Source organism: Gopherus flavomarginatus, chromosome 2, assembly GCF_025201925.1.
Source record: "Gopherus flavomarginatus isolate rGopFla2 chromosome 2, rGopFla2.mat.asm, whole genome shotgun sequence".
NCBI lineage: Eukaryota > Metazoa > Chordata > Testudines > Testudinidae > Gopherus > Gopherus flavomarginatus.
This window is the reverse complement of record NC_066618.1, coordinates 96,110,715-96,136,695: the sequence shown is the minus strand read 5'-3', so window position 1 is coordinate 96,136,695 and position 25,981 is coordinate 96,110,715. Positions and strand designations below refer to the sequence as shown.

General features: G+C 40.4%; 1 protein-coding gene across 5 annotated transcripts in view; it reads right to left on the bottom strand.

Moving 5' to 3' along the window:
• Window positions 1–25,981, bottom strand: part of SUGCT (succinyl-CoA:glutarate-CoA transferase) — a 477,812-nt gene that overhangs the window by 219,991 nt on the left and 231,840 nt on the right. For 4 of the 5 annotated variants that reach the window (XM_050937744.1, XM_050937745.1, XM_050937747.1 and 1 more), the window contains one exon: window positions 21,685–21,787. In XM_050937744.1, the coding sequence (XP_050793701.1) occupies window positions 21,685–21,787 (103 nt within the window). Of the gene's footprint in view, window positions 1–15,259; window positions 15,304–21,684; window positions 21,788–25,981 lie in introns of all 5 variants that reach the window. The other variant, XM_050937746.1, reaches the window with a different exon arrangement.

The following is a 25,981-nucleotide window of genomic DNA, read 5'->3' as shown; positions in this document are numbered from 1 at the left end:
TCTCTGCTCAGAGCAAAGTTATGTTAAAAAACAAATATCATTACAAGAGGGTTCCACCGCATTCCTTTGTCCAATTATATGCTGCCAATTTAGGTTTATGAGCTCTGGCAGCTGAATAATAAGGAAAAAACTCAACAAGAAAAGGGATTTTTTTTAAATATGTAATTTTTTCCTGTTTTTACACCAATCGATTTGCTCTGTCAGCTTGTTTTATTTAATAGCAATCATCATGATCCACCCATTGGGAATACACCTATATATATATATATATATATATATATATATATAGGTGTGTGTGTGTGTGTGTGTGTGTGTGCATGTTTACCTACATGCACGCACATACATAATACAGTGAAGTTACAATACATGTGTAAACTTCAGCTGTATGTACTCATTTGTTGTAAGCACCATCCCTAATGGAAAAACGACCATGTCTCCTCCTTAAGGGGCTGATTAGGACCACATGTTTCACTGTGTCTTATGTGTTTGAGGACTTCGCAGATATTTTCAAAACCAAATTACTAACAGTTGACTAAACTTATTTCCCCAGTGAAAACTGTTGGCTACTAACTTAGTGAATCTGAACACACTTGTCCCTAAATATGCAGGTAATCACCATAGAGCCATATGTCTAAAGTGAAGGGGCAGAAGGGAGCAAGTTTCATATGTGATGGTAATATATTCTGTAGTCAAATGACTTTGTTTACCCAAGTAACCCGGTATTACATCAGTTTTCCTACAGAGATAATAAAAAAAGTAATTTTTTTAAGAAACAGTTACTTAATGTGCAACTTGTCACCACTATCAGCTTCAGAATAATAAAATACATGTGGAAAATCCCTTGCAGCAAGCCTTCTGCAACACAGATTCTTCTCTAGTCTGGGTCAGAGGGTGTGTATGTCTCTGAAGGAAATGCTATCTCTTCTTCTTTCACACACCCACTCACTACAGGCCATGCAGCAGAAAGCGTTTTTGTGATTCGTCCGCTGTATGCATAGCAGCAACTACTTGAATTAAGGAAAATTACTGTTGTTTCTTGGGTAGGGTCTGTGCTTTAAAAAAAAAAAAAAAAACACCAAAATAATTTTTTATAAATTAATAATAGTATTTACCTCTATAGCAATCTCCAACCCAGAATCATAAACTGCTCTGCACAGACAGTGTATTAAAGCTTGCATCACACGTGCCATATAGGTAAATATGATTAGACATATTTTACAAATAAGAAAAATGAGGCACAAAGAGGTTAAATGACTTGCCAAAGGTCAGTCAGAAAATCTGTGGAAGAAGCAGGCTGTCAGAAACTGAGAGTGGATAGTCATGTCTAGTGGTTGAAGCAGCAGCAGTCAAACCTACTGGTTGGAGCAGTGGTAGTCATGCCCAGTTGTTGGGCTGGAGACCAGAGCCAAGGTCAAAGCAGGAATCAGAAACCAAGAGTGAGCTTGGAACAAGGCAGAAGCGGGTGCCGTCTGTCAGAAAAACTAAGCAGCAGGGGACACTCCCAATGAGGTTGCAACACTGAGCAGACTGGAATGGCTGCTCTTGTTGGGAGCCAATATCCCTAGCCTTAGTGTCACCAGTTAGACTAGGGGCCAGCAACCTTTCAGAAGTGGTGTGCCGAGTCTTCATTTATTCACTCTAATTTAAGGTTTCACATGCCAGTAATACATTTTAGCATTTTTATAAGGTCTCTTTCTATAAGTCTGTATTATATAACTAAACTATTGTATGTAAAGTAAACAAGATTTTCAAAATGTTTAAGAAGAGTCATTTAAAATTAAATTAAAATGCTAATTTTACGCCGCCAGCCTGCTCAGATCGCTGCCAGCCTGGGGTTCTGCTCACCAAGGCCGGCAGCGGGCTGAGCAGAGCCTGCAGCCGGTACCCCAGACCTGGGTGGGGAGGTTTCGGGGTCAGGGCAGAGGGCTGGGGGAAGGGGTTCAGGGCAGAAGGCTGGGGTTGGGGGGGTTCAGAGATGAGGGCTGGGGTGTGTAGGGGGTGTAGGGCAGAGGGCTGGGTGTGGGGGGGTCAAGGGTCAGGGCAGAGGGCTGGGGGTGTGTGTGGGCTGCACGGCAGAAGGCTGAGTGTGTGTGGGGGTCAGGGCAGACAGATGGGACTGTGGGTGTGGAGGGCAGAGCGCTGGGTGTGGAGGGGTTCAGGGCAGAAGGCTGGGTGTGTGTTGGGGTGGGGGGGTTCAGGGCAAAGGGCTGGGGGATATGGGGGCTGCAGGGCAGAAAGCTGAGTGGGGGGGGTCAGGGCAGAAGGCTGGGGGTGTATGTGGGTTCAAGGATCAGGGCAGAGGGCTGGGTGTGGCAGGGGTCAGGGCAGAAGGCTGGGGTGCTCGGCTCGTAGGGGTGCTCCCAGCCCCCTGCCCTGAGCGGCTCAGGGCAGGGGGCTGGAAGGGATGTGCCCTGTTCCACCCCCTTCCCCAAGGCTCCATCCCTACCTCTCTCTGCGTCCTGCACAGAGCTGTGTGCACACTGCTGCTCTTCCCCCTCCCCCTCGCTAGGGCCATCAGCTGATTGGCGCAGGGAAGGAGAGGGGGCAGGGCAGGAAAGCACAACACTGGGGGAAGAAGCGGGGGGAGGGGGAAGCTTGGTTGCCACAGAACCAAGCTTCTGCCTCCTGCCCCGCAGGGGAGAGCGGTGGGCGGAGGTGGGGGTGGGGGGGTTGAGGGCCAGGACTGCCGCTCAAAATCGGTTTGCGTGCCATGTTTGGCACGCGTGCCGCAGGTTGCCAATCCCTGAGTTAGACCTTCACCGGTGGATGGGCTGAACCCTGGCTGACTGACATGGAGCCTCTAGGTTTCAGGTTCCGGGATAACTCATCAGACTCAGCACCAATGATCAGGCTCAGGCTCAAAGAGCACTCATCAGACCATAGGTGCTGGAACTAGGGGTGCTGGGGATGCGGCAACAGCCCATGGCTTGAAGTGGTTTCCATCCTATACAGCGTTTAGTTTGATTCAATGGCTCTCAGCAACCCCACTATACGCATTGTTCCAGCACCCCTGCATCAGGATCATAAATGACTCATTACACTGCCACTGAAGCCCAAACTCCAGACCTCCTATCTGCGGCTTGAACCACAGAATCTTCCTTCCACTGTTAAATAGGTCACTTTTTGTGCTCACTAATGGCTTGGTCTTGCAAGGGTCTGAGCTGAGATGCCTCAAGTCCCTTTGACTTCAATGGGAAGTAACGGCTCTTAGCCTCAGGCCCTAATGTAGAGACTGAACACATTTTCTAAAGCTATGGAAATTGTTCCCTAGCATGGTAAAGGTTTCCTAGCACAGCTCTGTCAGTGCAGCTCGTGATTTACCTTCATAACTTCTACCACTAGTCCTGGGCTTCTTGTGTGCAGATATTGCCAACTGTCTTGAACAAGAAGCAGTAAGAAGGCCTGTTTCTCCACTTTGCCATGCCAGTAAAACTCCAGTGAAGACAATGGAACTGCATCAGCATAAAACCAGTGTAATGGAGAGAAGCATATATAAGAAATAAACATATAGCCACACACTTGGTCATTACAAACAAGTTGTCTAATGCCTACTTAGGGATCTTCAGCTATATCTTTAAAAAGTTATTTTCCAATGTGCTTGGATATTGACAAACTCATATTTCTTTTCATTAACAAAGACTCCTCCTCAAAACTCCTGGCAAAACACAATGATGGGCCTGTAGCCGCACAGGGGTTAATAAAAGAGGATCCACTAGTACATAAACCTTTTCCAGTTTGCATCTGAAAATCCTAACATAACCTTTTATGGGACAGAAGGTTTTCAAGGCAGAATTCTTGACACTACAAGATGTTAAACAGATGTACTGTACTGCCTTCCAGGTTGAAATCATGAAAAGTACACTTGAAGTCTGTGCGCTGTAGCCTATATTTTTTAAAAAATAAAGTATGGATGCTGCAAATAAAAAAATATTGATATTATCCACTTTTTTGGGGGGGAAACAACACATTTTAAAATAATTCTTTTTTTACTATCAATAGCTATTTAAGTTATGCATTTTAAAATAAGGCTTATAATCGGGGAAACCTCTCTCTCCCTCCATGTGCTGCAGGTGCTGGCAACCTGATCCCAGATGTTTGTGCAAGGAACCATCCATTGTAGAAATAACAAGAATGGCAGCAGAAAGCAGAAATAAATAAAAACTGACCTCCTGACATTTCAGCTCACGTGTGCCTCTAAAATGTGTGAAATATTTATAATCCTTCCCCTCCACCCCTATGCACACTGATGGCCTCAGTTTTCACCATTGTTTGTGTACTGCCAAAGCCCAGGGCTGGAAATGTCTGTCTTGCTATACAGATGATCTGCACTGCTTGGTCAATCATCACAAGCTTGTACCCTTTGAAACGTACTTTCCTTACGTATAATATTTCTACAGACAGTGTCATATATTCCAGGCAACGCTGCATGAATTAATTCAAAGGTGCATAAGCAGATTCTCAACACAACATATACTGTATGAAAATGTATAATTTCAAACAGTTCTGAGTAATCAGCATAATATAACTGCTAGAACCCACACTACATCATGGAGTCATTTTTTAGCATTGATGTGTATTATTATTAGCTATAAAGTGATGTAGAGGTACATGTCACTTTTAAAAGATTATAGTCCAAAAAGTTTAAATCTACCTCAGCTGAATACAGAACATGACAACAGTTTAGGCACCATGTTGAGACCTTAATGCATCTAGACATTAACACCCAGCCATTGTAAACAGAAAAATCAACAGAAAGTTTCACAGAATGAGCAGAATTGAAAAGGAGAGACAGAAAGATGGTTACTGAGCATGGGAAGTGGAAGAAACGTCCACAGAATCATAGAAGATTAGGGTTGGAAGAGCCCTCAGGAGGTCATCTAGTCCAACCCCCAGCTCAAAGCAGGCCCAACCCCAACTAAATCATCCCAAACAGGGTTTTCTCAAGCTGAGCCTTAAAAACCACTAAGGATGGAGATTCCACCACTTACCTAGGTAACCTATTCCAGTGCTTCACCACCCTCCTAGTGAAATAGTTTTTCCTAATATCCAACCTAAACCTCCCCCACTGCAACTTCAGACCATTGCTCCTACTTCTGTCATCTGTTACCACTGAGAACAGCCAAGCTCCATCCTCTTCGGAACCGCCCTTCAGGTAGTTAAAGACTGCTATCAAATCCCCCCTCATTCTTCTCCTCTGCAGACTAAATAAGCCCAGTTCTCTCAGCCTCTCCTCATAAGTCATGTGCCCCAGCCCCCTAATCATTTCTGTTGTCCTCCGCAGGACTATCTCCAATTTGTCCACGTCCTCTCTGTAGTGGGGGGCCCAAAACTGGATGCAATACCCTAGTTGTGGACTCATCATGCCAAATAGAGAGGAATAATCACTTCCCTCAATCTGCTGATAATGCTCTTACTAATAAAGCACAATATGCCATTGGCCTTCTTGGCAACAAGCACACACTGTTGACTCATATCCAGTCTCTCATCCACTGTAATCCCCAGGTCCTTTTCTGCAGAACTGCCACTTAGCCAGTCGGTCCCCAGCCTGTAGCAGTGTATGGGATTCTTCTGTCCTAAGTGCAGGACTCTCCACTTGTCCTTGTTGAACCTCATCATATTTCTTTTGGCCCGATCCTCCAATTTGTCTAGGTCAAATCTACTTTCCCTTCCCTCCCCCCAATCTTAGTGTCATCCACAAACTTGCTGAGGGTGCAATCCATCCCATCATCCAGATCATTAATGAAGATGTTGAATAAAATTGGCTCCAGGACAGACCCCGGGACAGTCCGCTTGATACCGGCTGCCAACTAGACATGGAACCATTGATCACCACCCACTGAACCCCACGATCTAGCCAGCTTTCCATCCATCTTATACAGGGCCGGCTCCAGGCCACAGTGCACCAAGCGCGTGCTTGGGGCGGCACACCACCAGGGGCGCTCTGCTGGTTGCTGGCAGGGCGGCAGGTGGCTCCGGTGGACCTCCCGCAGGCGTTTCTGCGGACGGTCAGCTGGTCCCACGGCTCCGGTGGACCTCCTGCAGACGCCTGCGGCAGCTCCACCAGAGCCGCGGGACCATCGGACCCTCCACAGAAACGCCTGTGGCAGGTTCACTGGAGCCACAGGACCAGCTGACCTTCCGCAGAAATGCCTGCGGGAGGTCCACCGGAGCCGCGGGACCGGCGAGCGACAGAGCGCCCCCCACGGCGTGCCACCATGCTTGGGGCGGCGAAATTGCTAGAGCCGGCCCTGATCTTATAGTCCATTCATCCAATCCATGCTTTTTTAATATGCTAGCAAGAATACTGTGGGAGACCGTATCAAAAGCTTTGCTGAAGTCAAGATATATCATATCCTCCGCTTTTCCCATATCCACAGAACCAGTTATCTCATCATAGAAGGCAATCAGGTTGGTCAGAAATGACTGGCCCTTGGGTGAATCCATGTTGACTGTTCCTGATCACCTTCCTCTCCTCCAAGTGCTTCGAAATGGATTTGTTGAAGCCCTGCTCCATGATTTTTCCAGGGACTGGGGTGAGGCTGACCAGTCTATAGTTCCACGGATTCTCCTCCTTCCCTTTTTTAAAAATAGGCACTATATTTGCCTTTTTCCAATCATCTGGGACCTTCCCCAATCACCACGAGTTTTCAAAGATAATGGCCGATGGCTCTGCAATCACATCAGCCAACTCCCTCAGCATCCTCAGATGCATCAGATCCGACCCCATGGACTTGGACATGTCTAGCTTTTCTAAATAGTCCTTAACTGTTCTTTCACCATTGAGGGCTGCTCACCTCCTCCCCATACTGTGCTTCCCAGTGCAGAAGTCTGGGTGCTGACCTTGTCTGTGAAGACTGAGGCAAAAAAAAGCATTGAGTACTTCATGTTCTGTCACTAGGTTGCCTCCCCCATTCAGTAAGGGTCGCACACGTCCCCTGACCTTCTTTTTGTAACTAACATACCTCTAGAAACCCTTCTTGCTACTCTTCACAGCCCTTGCTAGCTGCAACTCCAATTGTGCTTTTGCCTTCCTGATTACACCCCTGCATGCTCGAGCAATATTTTTATACTCTTCCCTAGTCATCTGTCCAAGTTTCCACTTCTTGTAAGCTTCCTTTTTGTGTCCATATATGCCTAGGCACTATGGTGATGGATCCATTAAAAATATCATAATAATGATAATACCAGTTCTTATATAGTCAGAGATTAGACAAATTAGATAAGGTAGATAGCTGCAATGGGAAAGAAGATGTGAAGCAAAGGCTGAGAGAAGACAACAAGGGTTGTAGGGAGAGAGGCTTCAAGGGAGTACATAAGGAGAGAGAAAGGATGGAGGAAGAAATGAGAACAGCGTTATAAGCATGGTAGAGTTGTGAAAAACCTTGAAGCAGAGGGTATGGACTATGGCTTTAAAGTGGAAGGAAATAAGCCAATGACATTCCACTTACATAATATCACTTTCTTTTTCCAGACACACTTCCTTTTGCTCTTTATGGAAGGGAAAAACCATATAAAATGGGCAAATCTTTTAAACCTAGAGTACTACAAAATAACAAGAGTGTAAGTAATCACATTGCAATCAATGGAACATCTCGGGATAAGCACATGCTTAAGTGCTTTGATAGATTGAGGTCAGAGTGCTGAGCACCTTGCAGGTTCAAGACTTTGGAGCTGTTTCATTTATGAAAACTAGGGTTGTTGATTAATCACCATTAACTCACGCAACTAACTCAAAAAAATTAACTGTGATTAAAAAAATTAATCGTGATTAATCGCAGTGTTAAACAATAAAACACCAATTTAAATTTAGTAAATATTTTGGCTGTTTTTCTACATTTTCAAATATATTGATTTTTATGACAATGCAGAATACAAAGTGTACAGTGCTCATTTTATATTATTTTTATTACAAATATTTGTACTATAAAAATGATAAAAGAAATAGTATTTTTCAATTCACCTCATACAAGTACTGTAATGCAATATCTTTATCGTGAAAGTGTAACACACAAATGTAGATTTTTTTTTTGGTTACATAACTGCACTCAATTAAATGTGTGACTGAACTTCTTGGAGGGGGGGGAAGTGCATATCTCCTGTTCTGTTTTACCCCCATTCTGCCATATATTCTCAGATGATGACTCAGCACATGTTTGTTTTAAGAACACTTTCACAGCATATTTGGCAAAACACAAAGAAGGTATCAGTGTGAGATTTCTAAGGATAGGGACAGCACTCAACCCAAGGTTTAAGAATCTGAGAGGGAGAATGCTTTTGGATGACTTAAAAGAGCAACACTCTGATGAGGAAATTACAGAACCTGAACCACCAAAAGAGAAAATCAACCTTCTGCTGGTGGCATCTGGCTCAGATAATGAAAATGAACATGCGTCGGTCCACTCTGCTTTGGATCATTATCGAGCAGAACCCATCGTCAGCATGGACACATGTCCTCTGGAATGGTGGTTGAAGCATGAAGGGACATATGAATCTTTAGCGCATCTGGCATGTAAATATCTTGCAATGCCGGCCAAAACAGTGCCATGCGAATGCCTGTTCTCACTTTCAGGTGACATTGTAAACAAAACATGGACAGCATTATAGCCTGAAAATTGTAAATAAACTTGTTTGTCAGAACAATTGGCTGAAGTAGGACTGAGTGGACTTGTAGGTTCTAAAATTTTACATTGTTTTGTTTTTTATAGTGCAAATATTTTTAAACAAATATAAATATAATGTGAGCACTGTACACTTTGTATTGTGTTGTAACTGAAATCAATATATTTGAAAATGTAGAAAAAATCAAAAAATATTTAAATAAATGGTACTCTATTATTGTTTAATTGTGTGATTAATCACGATTAATTTTTTTAATCACTTGACAGCCCTAATGAAAACACAAAATAATTGCACGCAGGTAGAGTTTCTAACTTGTTCTTAACAAAACATACATAAATCGTGTAACATCATACTTACCTTTTCCCTGACATTTGGCTCTGCTGGTAACTCAAAAACAAGAGAACATATACCAAAGTCTAAACCTTCTTCCCTCCAAGTTTGGCTATTCCAAGAGTTTTCCCTGCAAGACCTCCTCTGTCCCACCTTCTAGTTTACTCTGCCTCTTCTGTTCCCAACCCCTTTTATATCCAGGTTGGAGTTAACTAGATGCACCTGCCACTGTGACTCAGCTGCAATTTCCCTGCACTTAACAGACAAACCCTCAATCCCTCTGCAAAGTCCTAAAGTCTGCCAGCCACCCTGTTACAGTAATAAAAATATGAACCTTGTGAAGAAAGCAACTTAGCCCAAACTGTCTACAGCTCTTTGCATACAAAATGGATATAAACTATAATATTTTTCTTCTCCTGCTGCTTACTGTTACTAAAACAGTTTAAACTTAATCTGAGGTTTCCAACCAGTTGAATTGTTACTAAAAATCTACTCCTTGCTAATTGTTATAGAAAAAAGTTATGTTAACTGCTGCTTTCTTCCTATTATTACATATAAAAATAATTTGTTGATAATGTTGATTATACTAAATTTAATAGATGAACATTAGACCCATCTTGACATAACAGTACGGTATACTTAGATAAAAAAAAAAGGTTTCTAAATATGTATTAGTTAAGTGGAGCCTGAGTCTACCAAATAAATAATTGCAAATACTTTAAAACCATGTTATTTACCCAGTACATAATAATGGACCATGTATTCATACTCTTTTTAATAGGAATACCCAGCTCTTATATAGAATTTTTCATCAGTAGATCTCAAAGCACTTCACAATCAAGTATATTACTATGTACATAATTAAAAATTATTTTACACAATTAAGTATACTTCTTTATTGATACTATCAATAAACCAGACCTGTAGCATAAATCTGTATTAAGAATTACATGTATTCATCATCTGTGTAGTAGCATTACTAATACATATATTTTGAGCTATAGATTAACACAAATTTCCAAAATACAGAACTTCCTGTCTTCATTCTCAGATCATTTTAAAATGACTAAACACAACTTTGCAATGAAAAACAAAGTTGAGACATTGAACACAATAAGGTATTAAAAATCCCTAACAGTAACAGAATTTCATCTTGACTAATGCCACTGCTACATTCTCCTATCAGGTAGATGGGGAAGGCCTCAGTAAGCAGCACAAATAAATGCATATCTTGGCAGCAATGAAGAAAAGTTGATCTGTTGGAGGGACTTACATGACTCGCTCACCAAGTTGATTTTGGGACATATATATCAGAAAAATGCTCCTTTGGTTTGGCCCTTGAGGGTGCTTTTATCTCAATGCAGATATATTTAGCATTTCATTTCCCTGACAATGGCTGCAATGAGGTCAGTACCAGAAAAAGAAAATGGGTGGAGTTACGCCTTAGCTGAAATAACTGCCATATTGCAGCCATCTCAAATGTGGAGTCACTAAACAAAGGGAAGAGGATTTGTGTTTTCCACACATAACAACCTATCAAGAGATTTCAAGCAAAGAGGATATAGCAGCTTCGGGGGGAAATACAGTATATGCATTTACATCAGGTTAGCATGCTAAAATTTTAAAAAATAGACATTTCTCAGCATGAATAATTTCTAAAATGTCTATCAATCTCTATCATCACTGCAGAGATGACCACATCAGGTTACAACACATCTTCTATAAACCTTTAGATCTTTTCAGAGATAATAATGCAAATGTGATCTTTTATTGACTCCAAACTCATACAGGCTGGGGTGCTGTGGTTGCACCCTGTAGTGCTGTATTAATGGTGAAATATTTCTCAAATATGCTTTACAGCAATGAAGCAAATTAATACATTATAGGTTTAAATTCAATGTGTTTAGTTAATAAAACCCCAGACCTCTTATACAAATTATGCAATATGTCTTAGGGCTGGTCTACACTAGGGGAGGGGAACGATCTAAGATACGCAACTTCAGCTACGTGAATAACGTAGCTGAAGTCAAAATACCTTAGATCGAGTTACCTACCGTCCTCACGGCGCGGGATCGATGTCCGCAGCTCCCCCTGTCGACTCCGCTACCACCGTTCACGTTGGTGGAGTTCCGGAGTCGACAGGAGCGCGTTCAGGGATCGATATGTTGCGTCTAGATGAGACACGATATATCAATCCCCGAGAAATCGATTGCTACCCGCTGTGAAAGTAGAATGAATTATATTGTGAAAATAGAAAGGATTAAAGAAATGCTGTCTGTACCTTTAAGAAAAACTGTTGGAATGCTGCAATCCAGGTGTCAGGAATACAGACATTCACATAGAACAATTGCACCATTTAAGGGCAACTGGTGAAGTATTAGCCTCAGATTGATAAAGAGTTAGTAAGGAAGTAGGATATGCATGCTGTGCCCCAGGTGAATTTTACAGTTTTGCTTTCTTTGTTCCTCTGTCTGATTCCCGCTCTTTTATCTGTATAAATAAGACTGTTTTGGCCTTGCATGGCCGCTCACATATTCTGAATGTTATTGGCAGAGCGCTGTGCTAATAAAACAGAGTGGTCTGACAAATTGTGAGTCCTGATTCTAACTTTGACACCGCCGATTCGGCCGGTTGTGAAAACATACCCTTACTATATGGTTTCAGGTATAGCTCTGGACAAATGTTCTAGATAAACAGTATATTATGCTTCCTTAAAAGAATGGATTTATCACATACCTATTTAATTCTGTTGTCACCTACTGTAATCCTGCTCTGGTCAGTGGTCAGTAGTGACCAAAGCTATTACCATCAAAATGAATGAGAATGAGTTGGTGGTCTCAACTCAACCCCTAGTGACCAGGTTTAAACTAACCACCAGCATAACTGGCAAATCTGATGGTGTCTCAGTAGAACGACCTGGAGTAAACTGACAGGGGACTGAATTATTCATCCAAGCCTAAAGCAGGTCCTCCCAGATTAGAATTGAGGCACTTTGGCAAAACAGTTTGGGCAACATTGCATTGCTGTTTCCTGTGCTGCACTATAACTGTTCTGTTCAGGTTAAATAGGAGACTTTGGTTCCCAAAGCTACCAATCAGACCTTACACTGAATCATTCTACCTCTCAGTGTTATTGGATTTTTTTTAATGCCTGGATCACTTAGTTCTCAAATTTACACACACACACTTTATTATTTAACATTAAGAAGTATATAATCAAATATAGGCCCCATTTCATACTTAAGTACACGACTAGTCCCATTGACTTTAATGAGACTACTTAGTTGCTTAAAGTCAGGAAGATGCTTAAATACCCTGCTGAGTTAGGCCATAGCACTGATTTTTTACTTTAAGGGGCCAAATTGGTGGAAATTCATTGATTTCAATTAAGTTATACTTATAGCAGGATGAGTTCCCTTCTTCTCTCCCAGTGAAGAAGTGAAGGCTCATGCCCCCATGACTGGCATGCTCAAAATGAAGTTATTTAAAACAGCTGTGACACCTTTTCTAAATTTCCTGTATTGTGAAATGACAGCAGTGTCTGTTTCAACATTGTCTTCCAGTCAACTTGTAAAGAAATAAACCATCTCCAGATGCTCTTATTTGGTGTTTGTTTTTCCATCAGTCGTCTATAATGAGAGATCGAGAAAGTGTGTGCAGTGAGAGTGAGAGCGTTTGCATTTAGTTCTAATACAACAAGAGAACTGACAGAATTGAAAAGAAGCAAAGTTTTGTGACAGCAAATATTTCTCAAAGAACCAACAATTTGCAGTTATTTTTGTAAAGTTTTGTCATATGGGATATAGCCACACATTTACTTGATTAAAAAATTGCTTCTCATTTTTTTCTTTGATTTCATTTCAATTAGAATGGCTATGTTTAGTTGATCACATTTTAATTTTTTATATGTGGTCCAGCATATTTAGGAGATAAGGACATGAAGGAATGTTATAATGATTTCCAAGTATTTTAAACTTTCATAGAAGAGATGCTGAATGTCATACTGCTTTGATTAGTACAAAGAATATTTATAACTGATGCTATTTGTAACAGACTAATTACTGGGTAGGTGGCAGCCTATCAGAAAAAAAAAAGGCAGTTCAAGAAATCAGTCTTTAACTTAATGGCCAGATATATTACTGTGCGACAAGCTACTGGACCAACACACTGCAAAAACTTAAGTGCATATTCATATACCGGTACCTAGGAAAAGGGTATGTAACATACTGAAAAAGAAACAAGTCCTAATAAATCAATAAGTGCTTGTCACAAATACAGAAAGTTCCTAGAATGGACCGCATGTCACTAAGGGTCAGTTTTGGGGGGGCCCAAACTCTTACAGAAGGATGGACAGGCATTGAGCCTGGCCCTTTGCATTGCAAGTTGGGTATAATCATCAATGTCTTCCACAGTTTGCAGCATCCCTTGTCTAGTCCTTCAAACTTTGGCTGAGATAATGGGAGGAAATTTAGCTTTTGGAGGCAAACTCCTTCTAGCTGGCTGAAGTGCTAAGAGCTGGTCCCTCTCTTTTTTTTCCTTGCTACTTGGCAACCAGCTTGGGATCCACACTGTAATATCTGCAACCCAGAAACTGTTTCAGTCCTGCTTTGGACCTTTAGGAGTTAGGTTAAGTTAACAACATTACAGCCTCCATTTTTAGTCATGCTCATGTGTCTGTCTCTCCTTCCACTGTTGAGCTAAACTCCTGAAGTATCACCTTTGCATCTTCTCTCTCTCATGTTGCCCAAGAGTTCCCTTTCTAGTGCTATCACTGGTGAGTTTTTGTTTGCCATCCTCTTCCTAAGGCTATTTGTGAATTATGGGAATATCCTCTTTTATGGGCCATTACATGTCACACAGGTATGTATGAAATGACGAACACCTAGCTGAGTGTCCCCAGTGTGAGCTACAGTGCACCTCTAGCGTTGCCCTAAACATCTGAAACTCATCTGGGGCATCCCGAAGGACACTCTAATCACTGATCAAGTGTTTGTTTTTTTTAAATGAGATTCGTATCACTTTTGTGATTTTCAGGACTCAGCTGAAAAACCCAGAAAAGGCAGCTGGGGAGTAGAGACACACTATAGCCTTGTCCACACAGTTTTTGTACTATTATTTCTGTTAGGGGTGTGATTTAAAAATAAATAAATAAATAAACAGGTAAAGCAGTACATTCCCTAGTGTGGATGCAGCTATACCTCTATAAAGATGCCTTATTGCCAGCATATCTTATTCTCCTAAATTTACGGGAACAAGCTATACCTGTATAAACACCATTATATTAGCATAACACCATCCACATTAGGGAGCTGTAAAACTTTAATTATTCCAATTTCAAACCAATTTAGTTAAAGGAGTACAAAAACTCTTTGCAGATCAGCCCTTTTTTCCCACAGAAGCAGCTCAGGCTGTCTATTTTCACAGGAAATTCCTGGACACAATCTGACAATAAAATTCAGAAATAAAAAAAAAAATGACAAACAACTACAGTTACCTGAAATCATACACTGAAAATTGGTTTTGAGCATCCAAAGCTTTTGCCTTTGATATCCATGCAGACTCTTTCTGTCCTAACTTCACTTAATTCAGTTTGGATATAGGTCTACTTCACTGTGATATTTTGAAAATGAGAAATGAGAATGAGATTTTCTTTATCTAGCAATCGACAAGCTTCTTAAGCTGATAAGCAACATACATATTATTTTCCACAACGGTTAGGGGAAAGAGTACACAGGAAGTGAAGAAAAATACTATCTCCAACTGAAATTGCTGGGGAAATTTAAGTTGGCAAAATATCAGTTCTCATGCTAAAATTTCATCAGGACGCTACCACTACTACTATTAAAAACTTCCTCAGGATCTTAGTAACCAAAAGTGCACACAATTTTGAATGTGTAACACAAGAAAATGACTGCAGTCCAGCAGCACAGTGTTTACCACGATTACGCAGTGGCACAGGTTCAGTGCAGACTTTGTGGGAAGAATGCCACCTACAGAATCACCGGCACCAACTCCTCCAAGCACTTAGCTATACCTTAGAAGACAGACCAAGGACAATCCCACTTACCTTGCAAAACGTGATGGGATTACAATGTAACAATTTGGGGGGAGGGATAGCTCAGTGGTTTGAGCATTGGCCTGCTAAACCTAGGGTTGTGAGTTCAATCCTTGAGGGGGCCATTTGGGGAACTGGGGTAAAAATCTGGGGATTGGTCCTGCTTTGAGCAGGGGGTTGGACTAGATGACCTTCTGAGGTTCCTTCCAATCCTAATATTCTATGATTCTATGAATTTAAGTATGTGTATTCTTACCTATAATGAAACCCATACAGCTCAGTTATGACTCCATATTTGCACTGTATCCAAGAATGAAAATTCCAGTCAGATAAACATGCTGTTAGGAACTTCAAAGAAATTACACACCAGCAAGCACAGTTCCTTGAAAGCTCAATGGCATTGTCTTCGGTGCATTCCAAGATTGTAGGACCAAAATTCTTTGAAACTGACTGGCATCACTTTACTGAAATCCAGGAGTAGTGAACCACTGTGCAACCTCTCCAAAGAGCTTTGAAAAAGCTGGGTCATGAATTGCTAATGCTGGAGCATAGTGAAGAAAGAACTGAAGTTTTGAAAAGGTCAGTGAGACACTTCTCACTATGTTCCTGAACTGAGAACCCATAATGCAACTTTTTGAAAATGTCCTTGCAAGTTCCCTCTTTAATTTGAAAACCAGTTCACTGGAAGGTTTTTGGTGCTTCTCTGAGATCTCTGGATAACTATGCTTGAAATAAATGCTTTTTTTTAGAAATTTTTGATCTTCATAAAATGGGAGTCTAAAATAGAAGGGATGGCTCTTCACAACACATGCAGGCATATGTATTACTAACACACACACATTTTTCAATACTACTGTGCTGTGACACTTTTGCATTTTTATGTTTGATTTTGTAAGCAAGTAGTTTTTAGTGAAGTGAAATTTGGGGTACACAAGCCAAATCAGACTCCCGAAAGGGGTACAGTAGTCTGAAAGGGGATACAGTACCACTTTCCTAGAGTGTGCAGGAACCATAACTTTGTTTCAAGGGGAGTTCTAGAATTCTGAAATCTCTTTTGTTTCAGAACAGAAAGAAAATAAAAAATTCAAATTTTTCCACAAATCAAAATTCTGGAAAAAATTGCATTTTTGGTCAATCAAAATTGAAAGAGTTCATTCGGATTTCAACTGTTGACATCATACTTCACAGTGTTAAAAACTAAATGAAAAGTCATTTTGAAATGGAAATTTGAAATATTTTGTTCTGAAAAGGTCTAAATGGAATGTTTCAATTATATTGAAACATGGGGCTTTTTCTCCAATTTTCACTTCAAAATAATTTTTTTCAAAGGCAACATGTTCTCACAAAATGCTTTGTTTTTGACACAATGGCATTTTCTGGAAATACATTCCATTGGAAAATTTCCAATCAGGTCCAATACTGAAAGAGATAAATGCAAAATTTAACTCCTCCCTTTCACCTCTCTACTAGAAATTACTCCCAGAAACATTGTATAACCTGAAGGCCTTCACTCAACTGTTTTTCAGTTGCAGGAACCTCTGTATGTAAGAAATTCTCTACAGTATTACAGACAAGAATATAATTTCACTTGACTTGAATAACCCTTAGTGGACTGCAAAAACTGTTTCGGTAAATCACTAAAGTGATTCAAAACATGGTCCTTAAAGTACATCACTTTTTAAAAAACTAAACTAAAGTTTAAAATATTATTTGTTTCTTCAATTGCTTTCTGTGTTCATAAGTTCAATTGTGGAAGCTTTTACAGATGCTAGGAAAATTTTGCCAGGACGTGTTCAAATGAAATGATTTACAGAATATGATATAGTCCAGGGGTTAATAAAACCCACCAATTTCACAGGCTTTCACAAATAATAAGATGAAAACATCAGATAATTTTCAACTGTCAAATATTTCAATTCTTAACTTTCTGTTTTTGAGGCATATTCAGCAGAATGGCTAACGGAACTGTATTAGTCTTCTGGGACAGGAAGAATAAGGTTTCTGTAAAAATGTTAAATTAATTTTTATAGTGATGCAAACTCAGGGAAGGGTTCTTAAGGGATGGCCTTCTGCCACAGGGTGGAGTTTTGTTTTGGTATCCTTTTAGAGCTTGCAGGTGTTTGGCAGGAGCTGAAATCAGAGCCAGCTGTGATATTTCAACTCTGATATTTCCCTCCCAATACTTCTCAGAAGTGATGCATCAGGATGTCTTACACCTGATGGACTCAACTTGTGTGGTATGTCTGTAACTGTTCTGCTAAAAAATACCATTTCAGGACTTTCATCTTTATTTTCTGCTCACAGCATTGATATGATAAAATGTATCAAGGAGTATGGTTTTAAACATTAGCTAACAAATTATTAAAAATTGTCCATAATGCAGCCATCTTATTCTTTTTTTAAATTTCTGCCAGCCATTCGGAAACAACAGTGGCATTGTATGGTGACTGTAAAAGAACACCTAATGAAAAAAGTACGAAGAATACTTTCATTCCACTTATTTAATAGCCAGAGATCTTTATGCTTTCATGGCCTATCTGCAGTATGGTGCGTACCTGCTTTTGTTTTGTTTTATCTTTTGGAGGAATTTGAATTGTTTCTGTTAAAAAAAAGTTCTCTTTTAAGTTGATATTGTTTGGAAAACCTCAAACCACATTGTATTTCATACACATGTTCCCAAGGGTATGTTAAATAGGACCACACTCAGATCATCCAGTAAATGTTTAAAACTTTTAAAGAATTCTTTTAATGTACTCTATGATTTTGGCCTGATTAAAAGAACATATTTTAGAAAAAGAGAACTTGGAAAAAATCTGAATATAAAATGCTGCAAGCCGATAGCCTATATAGTACCTTTATAGGACCTTCTATAAATACACTTTTCTCTCTCTTTTTCTCTCTCATTTTTTAAGGAAAGTAAGTTGTCCCTTTAAGGGGTCTTAACTGTGTGAATGTTTTCTTAACTACTGTATCAGTGACCCTAAGAGAGCAAATGCCTGTCTCTCAACCCTTTTAACCTCTGTCTCCCTCCCCCTCACATAGATACTGATTGACTTAGCAGCGAGAATGCCTGCAGTATTCATTTTAACAACACAAATGAATAAAAGATTATAATCAGTTGGGAAAAGGTAGACAACATTTCATTCCATTCATGGAAAAAATGTATCACCTGGCGATCCAGCTTAGTCAAAAACTTCATTTTTTTGGCAGATCAGTTACAGTATGATTGAAGCTGTTAATGATGTTAACAAACCATCCTGGGGTCAGACAAGTTGTTCTGAGTTTACAAAAGAAATTATGTGGGTGTCTTTTGACCCTCATGATTCCACGGTGAGGGAAAAACACACACCTATAGTTGACTAAATTGTATACCACTTCAGACCTCCCTTTTAGACTTGCGTCCCTTTCCCTTCAGTCTTGCTTCCATCCCTCTTCAGTTTTACCCCATGCGCTTGGTCTTTGGCTGCCAAAGGCCTTGTGGTGCACCGTAAAGCATTTTGAAGCATTGCTAACAGCTGTGCTGGCATAACGCTTTGATGGTTGTTGACATGCACTACATTGTGAAGCCTCAGTCACCAGTGGTGTGAGCCCACATCTTATGACTGCTGCTTTATATTAAGAATGACAAAAAACTGAAGATGATTAGGAAACAGTGGGGATGAAAATTAATGAAACTGTTTCAAACTTAATGTTACTGAATATATATATTACATTTTATATTATTATATATATTTTAGTACTATTGCTAGTAAAAGATAGCCAGGGAAAGAACCTTCATAGCATGTGGATTCCAAAGGTATCCTGGTTAGAGGTAAAGGAAAGTGTATCCACATCCAAAGGCCACCAGTTTGGGTATTGCTTTTGGTTCTCTACAATGAGGCAAAGCTAGTGAAATTTAAAAATGTGTTAGCTGATTGTGGTAAATCCTTGAGTTTTAAATCCTACTGCCTTTGTCTACATTTAGTGCTAAATGGTGTTTAAAAAATATGCTTATTAACGCAAGTTAGCTAACATCTCCTAAACACAGATTTTCCTAGTCTAGGCAGATCTTGAGAGAAGATGAACAAAAAAGAATTCTTCCATTATTTCAGAGTGATCACAAAGTCCTTATACTGTATATCATTATAAATGGGACAAGTTTTACATATCTGATACTTTGGCTATGATTATGGTATGGTCTTGTTGGGAAACATCTTCTATTCCTGTTATAAATGGGATTTGGGAGTGTTGGAGATATCTGGATTACAGAACCTGAGCGATTGGTGGATTTTCTGTTCTACTCATTCCCAGTCCACTGTAGTGCTTTTTGTAATGCAGGAAGGGAGTTCACAATATGGTCTATTAAGGGTAAAGCTGTTGTTGAAGAGTGAGAATGTTATAGTATATTGGTGGTTTATGCAGACATGTGGCTGCTGCTGAAACACAAGGACAGTGACTGGATGCACAGGTGAAAACTGGCATCCCAGAATAAAGGGATAGGTGCAAATTCATTAACTTTTTCCTTGAACTGGCCCTAAACTTCTGAGTCCAAGTCACTATTGAGATATTGGATCAGAAAGGGCAATGGAGGACCCATCTGCAGATGTTTGGAGTACTCGCCACAAAAATATAAAGTACAATTAAAAATATAAATAAAATATCCAACACAACTGGAAGATTGAGTTTACTACTCTCCGCATTGGTCCTTTCTCTTCTATTCACCTCTCAGAGAGATAATGGTGTAGAAAGTATATCTAACCCAGTGACGTGATGCTAGTATTTCAACAAGGGATTCTAGCACACATTTCTTTCCATAACTATACAAATAAACCCTGAGTTCCAAGGGAAAGGGACTATTCACTTGTTTGAGCACAAGCATTTTCTCAGAACTATAAATCAGGGAGGGAGATAACGCCATTTACTAAACAAACCCATTAAGCTGCACTTCACTAGAAATGCTTACATTTTGTTCCAGGAAGTGATGAGAACAGAGTGATAGTGTAATAATAAGTCCAGAGGAGTGTGTGGAAGGGACACAATTTTTCAGGAAGTTCTATGACAGAAGTTGGGAATAAGCATGCTCCTTAATGGGAAAACAATTTGAAAAAACCTGGCAATTGGTGCAATCTGGTCCATTTCAAAGGCAAGGGCATCACTGTGTGTCCCATGGTAGAGATGATTTAAAAGTATCCAGGGGGAAGGCAAACTTTGTCAGAAGCAGGGAAACTACCGCAGTCCTCCCTTCAATTTGGTATGCCGTTTTCAGCAGAGGCGCTTTAGTGATACTTCCCCCCACACACACACCACATCATCGCTTTAACCTCTAAAAAATCCTCTCTCTCATATTGTTATTGACTTTTTTTAATTTTGTGGCACATCGAACAAAAAGTGCAGGATCTCCTTTTCAGTATCATCCTATGTATAATCCCCCAACCAACTAACTCCTGAGTAAAATAAAGCCTTCTGCAATGTAGTGTACAAAACCCAAGCTTAATCCCTGTGAAAATTATGAAGTGAGAAAGTTGGCCTGGTTATCCTCCATACGCAAAGTCAGCATGGTGCTTCCTCATTTCAAGGAATAACAGTGCATTAATCTACCAAAACTTCCACTCTTATGCAGCAGTAGCTTTATAAATGCAGGCCCTTGATATATAATAAATGTGTTCCTTTATCACACATTCATTTTCTGTTCTTTTATTCTTGTGCACAGTCTTGGTAAATATATTATACAGTCTATATACTGGAGCACAGCAGATTTTACATACAGAACAGATTCATTTATTTCAGTAGTCAATCCTATTTTACAATTTTTAGTGATGCACTTTGATTCCTTGAACACTCTCATTACTTTATCAGATATTTGATTCAGAGGATGTTCACTTTTTCCTACATTTGCACTCAAGTAGATGTATAGTCTTTATGGAACAGGTTTATTCTAGCATCAGGAATTCATTTAAATGAGATTCACTGAGTAGCAGAACAGGTGCAAAATATAGCCTGTTAACTTCGTTTGACAGAACTGGTTGAGCTGGCGAGAGAACAATCAACCCAACAAGCTCCAATGGGAAAATCAGTGCAGTGCCCAGCTTTCAGAAATTTATGGGCGTAAGAAGGTAAGAATATTTTAACCAAATGTATGGTATCTGTTATGAATAAAGAAACATTTAACTTTGTGAAATACTAAAAGCAAAAGACAAATTCCTCTTAGTTCTTGGGAGTTCCAAGCCAAGAAATGGCTCAAAATATTTCTGCATCATATTTTCATTCAACTGCATTCAAAGCTTGAGAATTTTTATCAATATACTTTGTAGTTATACCTACTATAAAGACTAGGATGATTGCCTGTGAGAGTGAAAAATTATTTTCCCGCACTGCAGTATTTGTCTAGAAAAATGTTGTTCTCCTGTCCTCTGAAGAATCAGACATTGCCCTTTGATGACAGCAAGATACTGTACAAGACTTGATGTACCAATGGCCTAATATAATATGGAAAAGGCTATATTTCCAAATGTACACTCCATTTTAGGGTCAGCAGTTAATGATCGTTTGTAATTATACCATGTTACTAGCCTCATACTCAACACAAATGACTGGAATCACATTTTTACAGGTAGTTAAAAGCTGGTGTAGAGGAAAGCAATTGTTACTGAATATTTGTAAAACATGTTACTAATGTATCACAAAGGCTCTGTGAGAACTGACCTGAGGATCCGAGAATACTTGCTGCATACTGTTGATTGGACCATATGGAACACCACTACCTTCAAAGAGTTCAAGCCATTTGGTGGTCATTTTTTCTGAAAATCTAGGAACAAACAAGGAGCATGTGGTTTAAACTCTCTGTTTCAGATTCCAAAGAACGCAGAGCACCCCCACCTCCCTCACTGACTTCTTCCCAGGCAGGCAATAATATAACAAAAATGTGCTGCATGTGTTCTTTGGAAATGCAAAGACTAAGCCTTAGGGCAAAGATCATGGTTAGAATGACCTATAATTCTATCTGATTGTCTGATGCAATCCAGCAATGATGCAAACCAAATTATCAACATTTCCAAATATGGATCAATGGGTTTCCTTGAGTCCTTAATTACAGTAATGTGCTTCGCATTTTATTTATTTATTTAACAACAAAAGAATAGACATGATGTGGGTAAGACTCTAATGTATGAAAGTGTCTTATTTTTGATCATAAAGATCACTGATTTAAAGCAGTACAATGTTTTTCCTCCATTACATTTGAAACATATGTCAGACTTAACAAAACACAATTGTTGGTCAGATAACATCAACTACATATTTATTTGCTGTACGATTATATAATCAGTCCTCAGGACATCCGGTTGAGCATATGTGTGCTCTGCTTACCCTGTGTAATCCAAAATTCCAAGTCTTTTTATACCATTTGTAAAGCTTAGCTCATTTCCTTGAAAGCATTCAATTTTCAGAGAGTCGGAAGTCCTTCTCTCTACTGTATTTCCCTCTTGAGATACTTGCATCCTATTTCCATAACTGCAATTCTATTACTTGTCTGTGAGGCAGAGTTACTGGTATCCAGACAGTACAAATGGTCCTGAAGCAAAGGCAGTAACTAGCAAGTATAAGATGATATTTTCTATTGGTTTCTGAATTTCTGAAGCAGAAATGAACTGTCATGGATTCCACCTCCTAAATTTCCTGAAGATACATAACATGATTGGCTGCCAAGATACTGGCCAGGTTTAAAACCATTGAGGGGAGGGAACTGGCATACTAGATTCAAACACATGAAGGAACTGACATGTAGTATATTTCCTGCTAGGTTTTCCTGCATAACTGGCACTCTATTTCACCATTTCCAAGTTCCTGAAGTCTAATAATCAACAACATTAATAACACTAAAATTTAGTTCAAGAATGTACTGTTCCCAAACATCTCTGGATGTCTAATAAAAATGTTAAAACAAATATTAAACACAAAGGGTATAGAGACAAAACTATATCAGAGTCAAAGAGATGCTATGGATAACTTGTACACATTACTTGTATTTTCATGTATAGTCTGTAACTGGCTGCAAAGTATTTTGTGATACTTCGGAATGAAAATGCTAGGGAGATAAGCTATGCTGCAATGTTCTGTATTGCATATTGGAAATGTGCTATCCCAGCTTCACTTACATTTCTCTTTTCTGTACAGAAGGGATTTTACTCAATTTTCATGAAGTAAATTTAATTTATCCTACAGGGAGAGATAATTATCCAAGATTAAGGTGAAATTCACCCAGGTGCACAAGGCATTTGTATTTCAAAGCAGTGAGACAAGAGGTGTACAAGATGTTCTTCAAGATGTTTTGTTCCTATGGGTACTTCATGCCAGGATCTGCATGTGTTCATTCTCATTTAATGGAAGATACTGTCAACAGTGTCCACAGCTGCACCCTACACATCATCTTCATGCCCTGGTACAAGAGTATATAGGGAGGGATGGACCCACCATCACTCCAGTTCCTTCTCAACTGTGAAGCCCTCTTGGGAAATCTAGGTTTCTTTCTGGGAAGTTCGGTGAGCATGGTTTGATAAATGGGCAGGACGACTGAGCTGTTTGAGACTTGCTGTATTTCCTTTTTGTCACAGGTGCGTAGACGCCAACGTACTAAGCAAGTCTTTGTGGGGAGTAGAGGGACCCATTGAGGAACCACTGAAGAGCTTCAGGCCCTCAAAGGGAAAGTCCTCCACAGTTGTTTTGTATTTCCCAGGGAAGGCTGGAGGATTGCAGCCAAGATACTCGATGCATGGACTATGGTGGTGGCCACAGAGGGCAAAGCTGTGAAAGCGATACCAAGTGAGGCCTGAAGGGAAGCCTTGACAATCGTCTGGCCTTCTGTGATGAGATCCTGGAACTGTTCCCTCTGGTCCTGTGGCAGATGTTCAGCAAAATGAGAAAATGTGAAATAATTTGTAAAGTCATATTTTCCCATTGAGGCCTAATAGCTGGCCACCATGAATTGCAGAGCAGCCAAAAAGTAGTTTTTGTTGTCAAGAAAGTCTATGCATTTAAGTTTCTTGTGAGAAGGGGCTGACCAAGACCAATACTGTCTAGTTCTTACATTAATTGCATCAATGACCAAAGGGTTAGAGGTAGGATAGGAGAAAGGATACTTTGAACCCTAGAAAGAATATACTATTTTTTTTTATCAGTCTGCTTACAAGTGAGTGGTATGGTCACTGGTGTTTGCCACACCAAAGGGGCTGGTGCTAACAGATATTTAAGCGTAAGGCAATCTTCTCCAGGGGGAAAGTATGTAAAATGTTCAGCAAATAATGTTAATCTCCTCCAAAAGGATCTGTAAGGATTTGAGGTCTTGAAACATCTTGAAATCATCCCATAGGATGACGGGGTGTGTGGGCAGGCATAACAGCCTTATCCGGTGAGGAACAGGATTTGTACAATGGTGGTGTCTCCTCTGCACCTCACTCCTGCTGTTCTGGAAGTTCTTCCTGTGGAAGGTGGCCCGCTGGCAGTGGCTGTTGCTCTTGATTGGACCTCTTGCATGAGAGCACACTGTATAACTGTTCTCATAGAGGTCCCATGGGTTCCAAAAAGCCCACTGGACTGAATTATAAGGAACAGGGCAGGACCCCGGGGATCCCTTGCCAGAGTTGATGGGCCAGTCATCCACTGGTGGTCTCCTCCTCAAGACACATCTCAAGGGAGGAAGGCTAGAAGGGAAAGATGGTGGAAACCTGCACGGACACATCTGAGACAGAGGAAGTATCCTCACCTGTGTCCAGTGGAGGAGCAAGAGGCATCAGTACAAGGGGTCACATCACTACTGGAAGCCAGAGAGAGACCAATAACTGCACAGTTTCCAGTGGTCAAGTCTTTGTAGAAGGATGCAGTAGGACCAGAGGGTAAGCCAGCTTCAGAGGGTAAGTTGGTACTGGTGGGAAATTCCTCTTGGTACCCCTCAAGAGGGGATTCATGCTCTTCCAGATTTGGAAGTCCTCCTGAGACAGGAACCTGGATGGGAGTGGGGAATCTGGATAGTGTTGCGAGTTATTAGGGACGGTAACAAAGGACAATCCATATGCTCTTTACTATGATCTGAGAAGGATAATACTGAAGACAATTACTTTAAGATCTTGGACTTGGAGGAATCCTTGTGTTTAAAAGGCTCCAGTTCTGGTACTGATCCGGTGCTGCATGAGGTTGCTTGCCAGGAGGCATCTCGGTGTGTTGCATGTTGGAAACTTTTCTGGTGGTACTGTGAACTCAGTTCCAGAGGAGTTAGAAGCCTCAGTGATATCCATACCGGGATGTGAGGACTCCTTGTTTCTGATCAGAAGAGTGACTTTCTTCTCTTGTCTCTGTTTCTGGAGAAAGTGGTCTCTTCTTTTAGATGGTCTCAAAGAATATGAGGACCCACAGAATCTTTGCTTAATGGAGCTGGGGCTCGTGAAATCGCCAGCGCATTCTGAACAGTGGAGGCTTGAGAATGAGGGGCCCAGACTCACAGGTCTCAGTGAACGCTCCATCAGAAGCAGTTTCAGTCTGTCCCCTATCAGCTTTCGGGATCTGCTTTTGAATTCACTTGCACTTGGAGAGGACATGGGTCTTTCCAAGAAAGCCAAGGCTGTTGGAATGCCTGTTGCTGAAGGGGAAGGATCTGTGGCAGGTCATGAACTTCAGGGTCTTAGACATAACCTAACAGGAAAAGCTGGAGATGGAGAGGGCTGAATGAAATGTAGGCCCAAACGAACAAAAAAGGATGAGGAGAGCACAAAGTTGTGCAAAATTCAATAGAAAAATAACATTAAAATGAAATTATAGAAAAGAAATCAAAAACAAGAAAATAAGAAAGAAAAGTCAGCAAAGCTGTGTAGCTAGCTAGCTAGCAGACACAATGACTGACTGTCTCAAGCTGCAGGCATCTGAGAAGGGACTGGAGCAGCAGCAACTTTACCCCTTCCTACATAGCCTTATACCAGAGCATGAGGATGTGTAGACAGCAGACCCACGGATA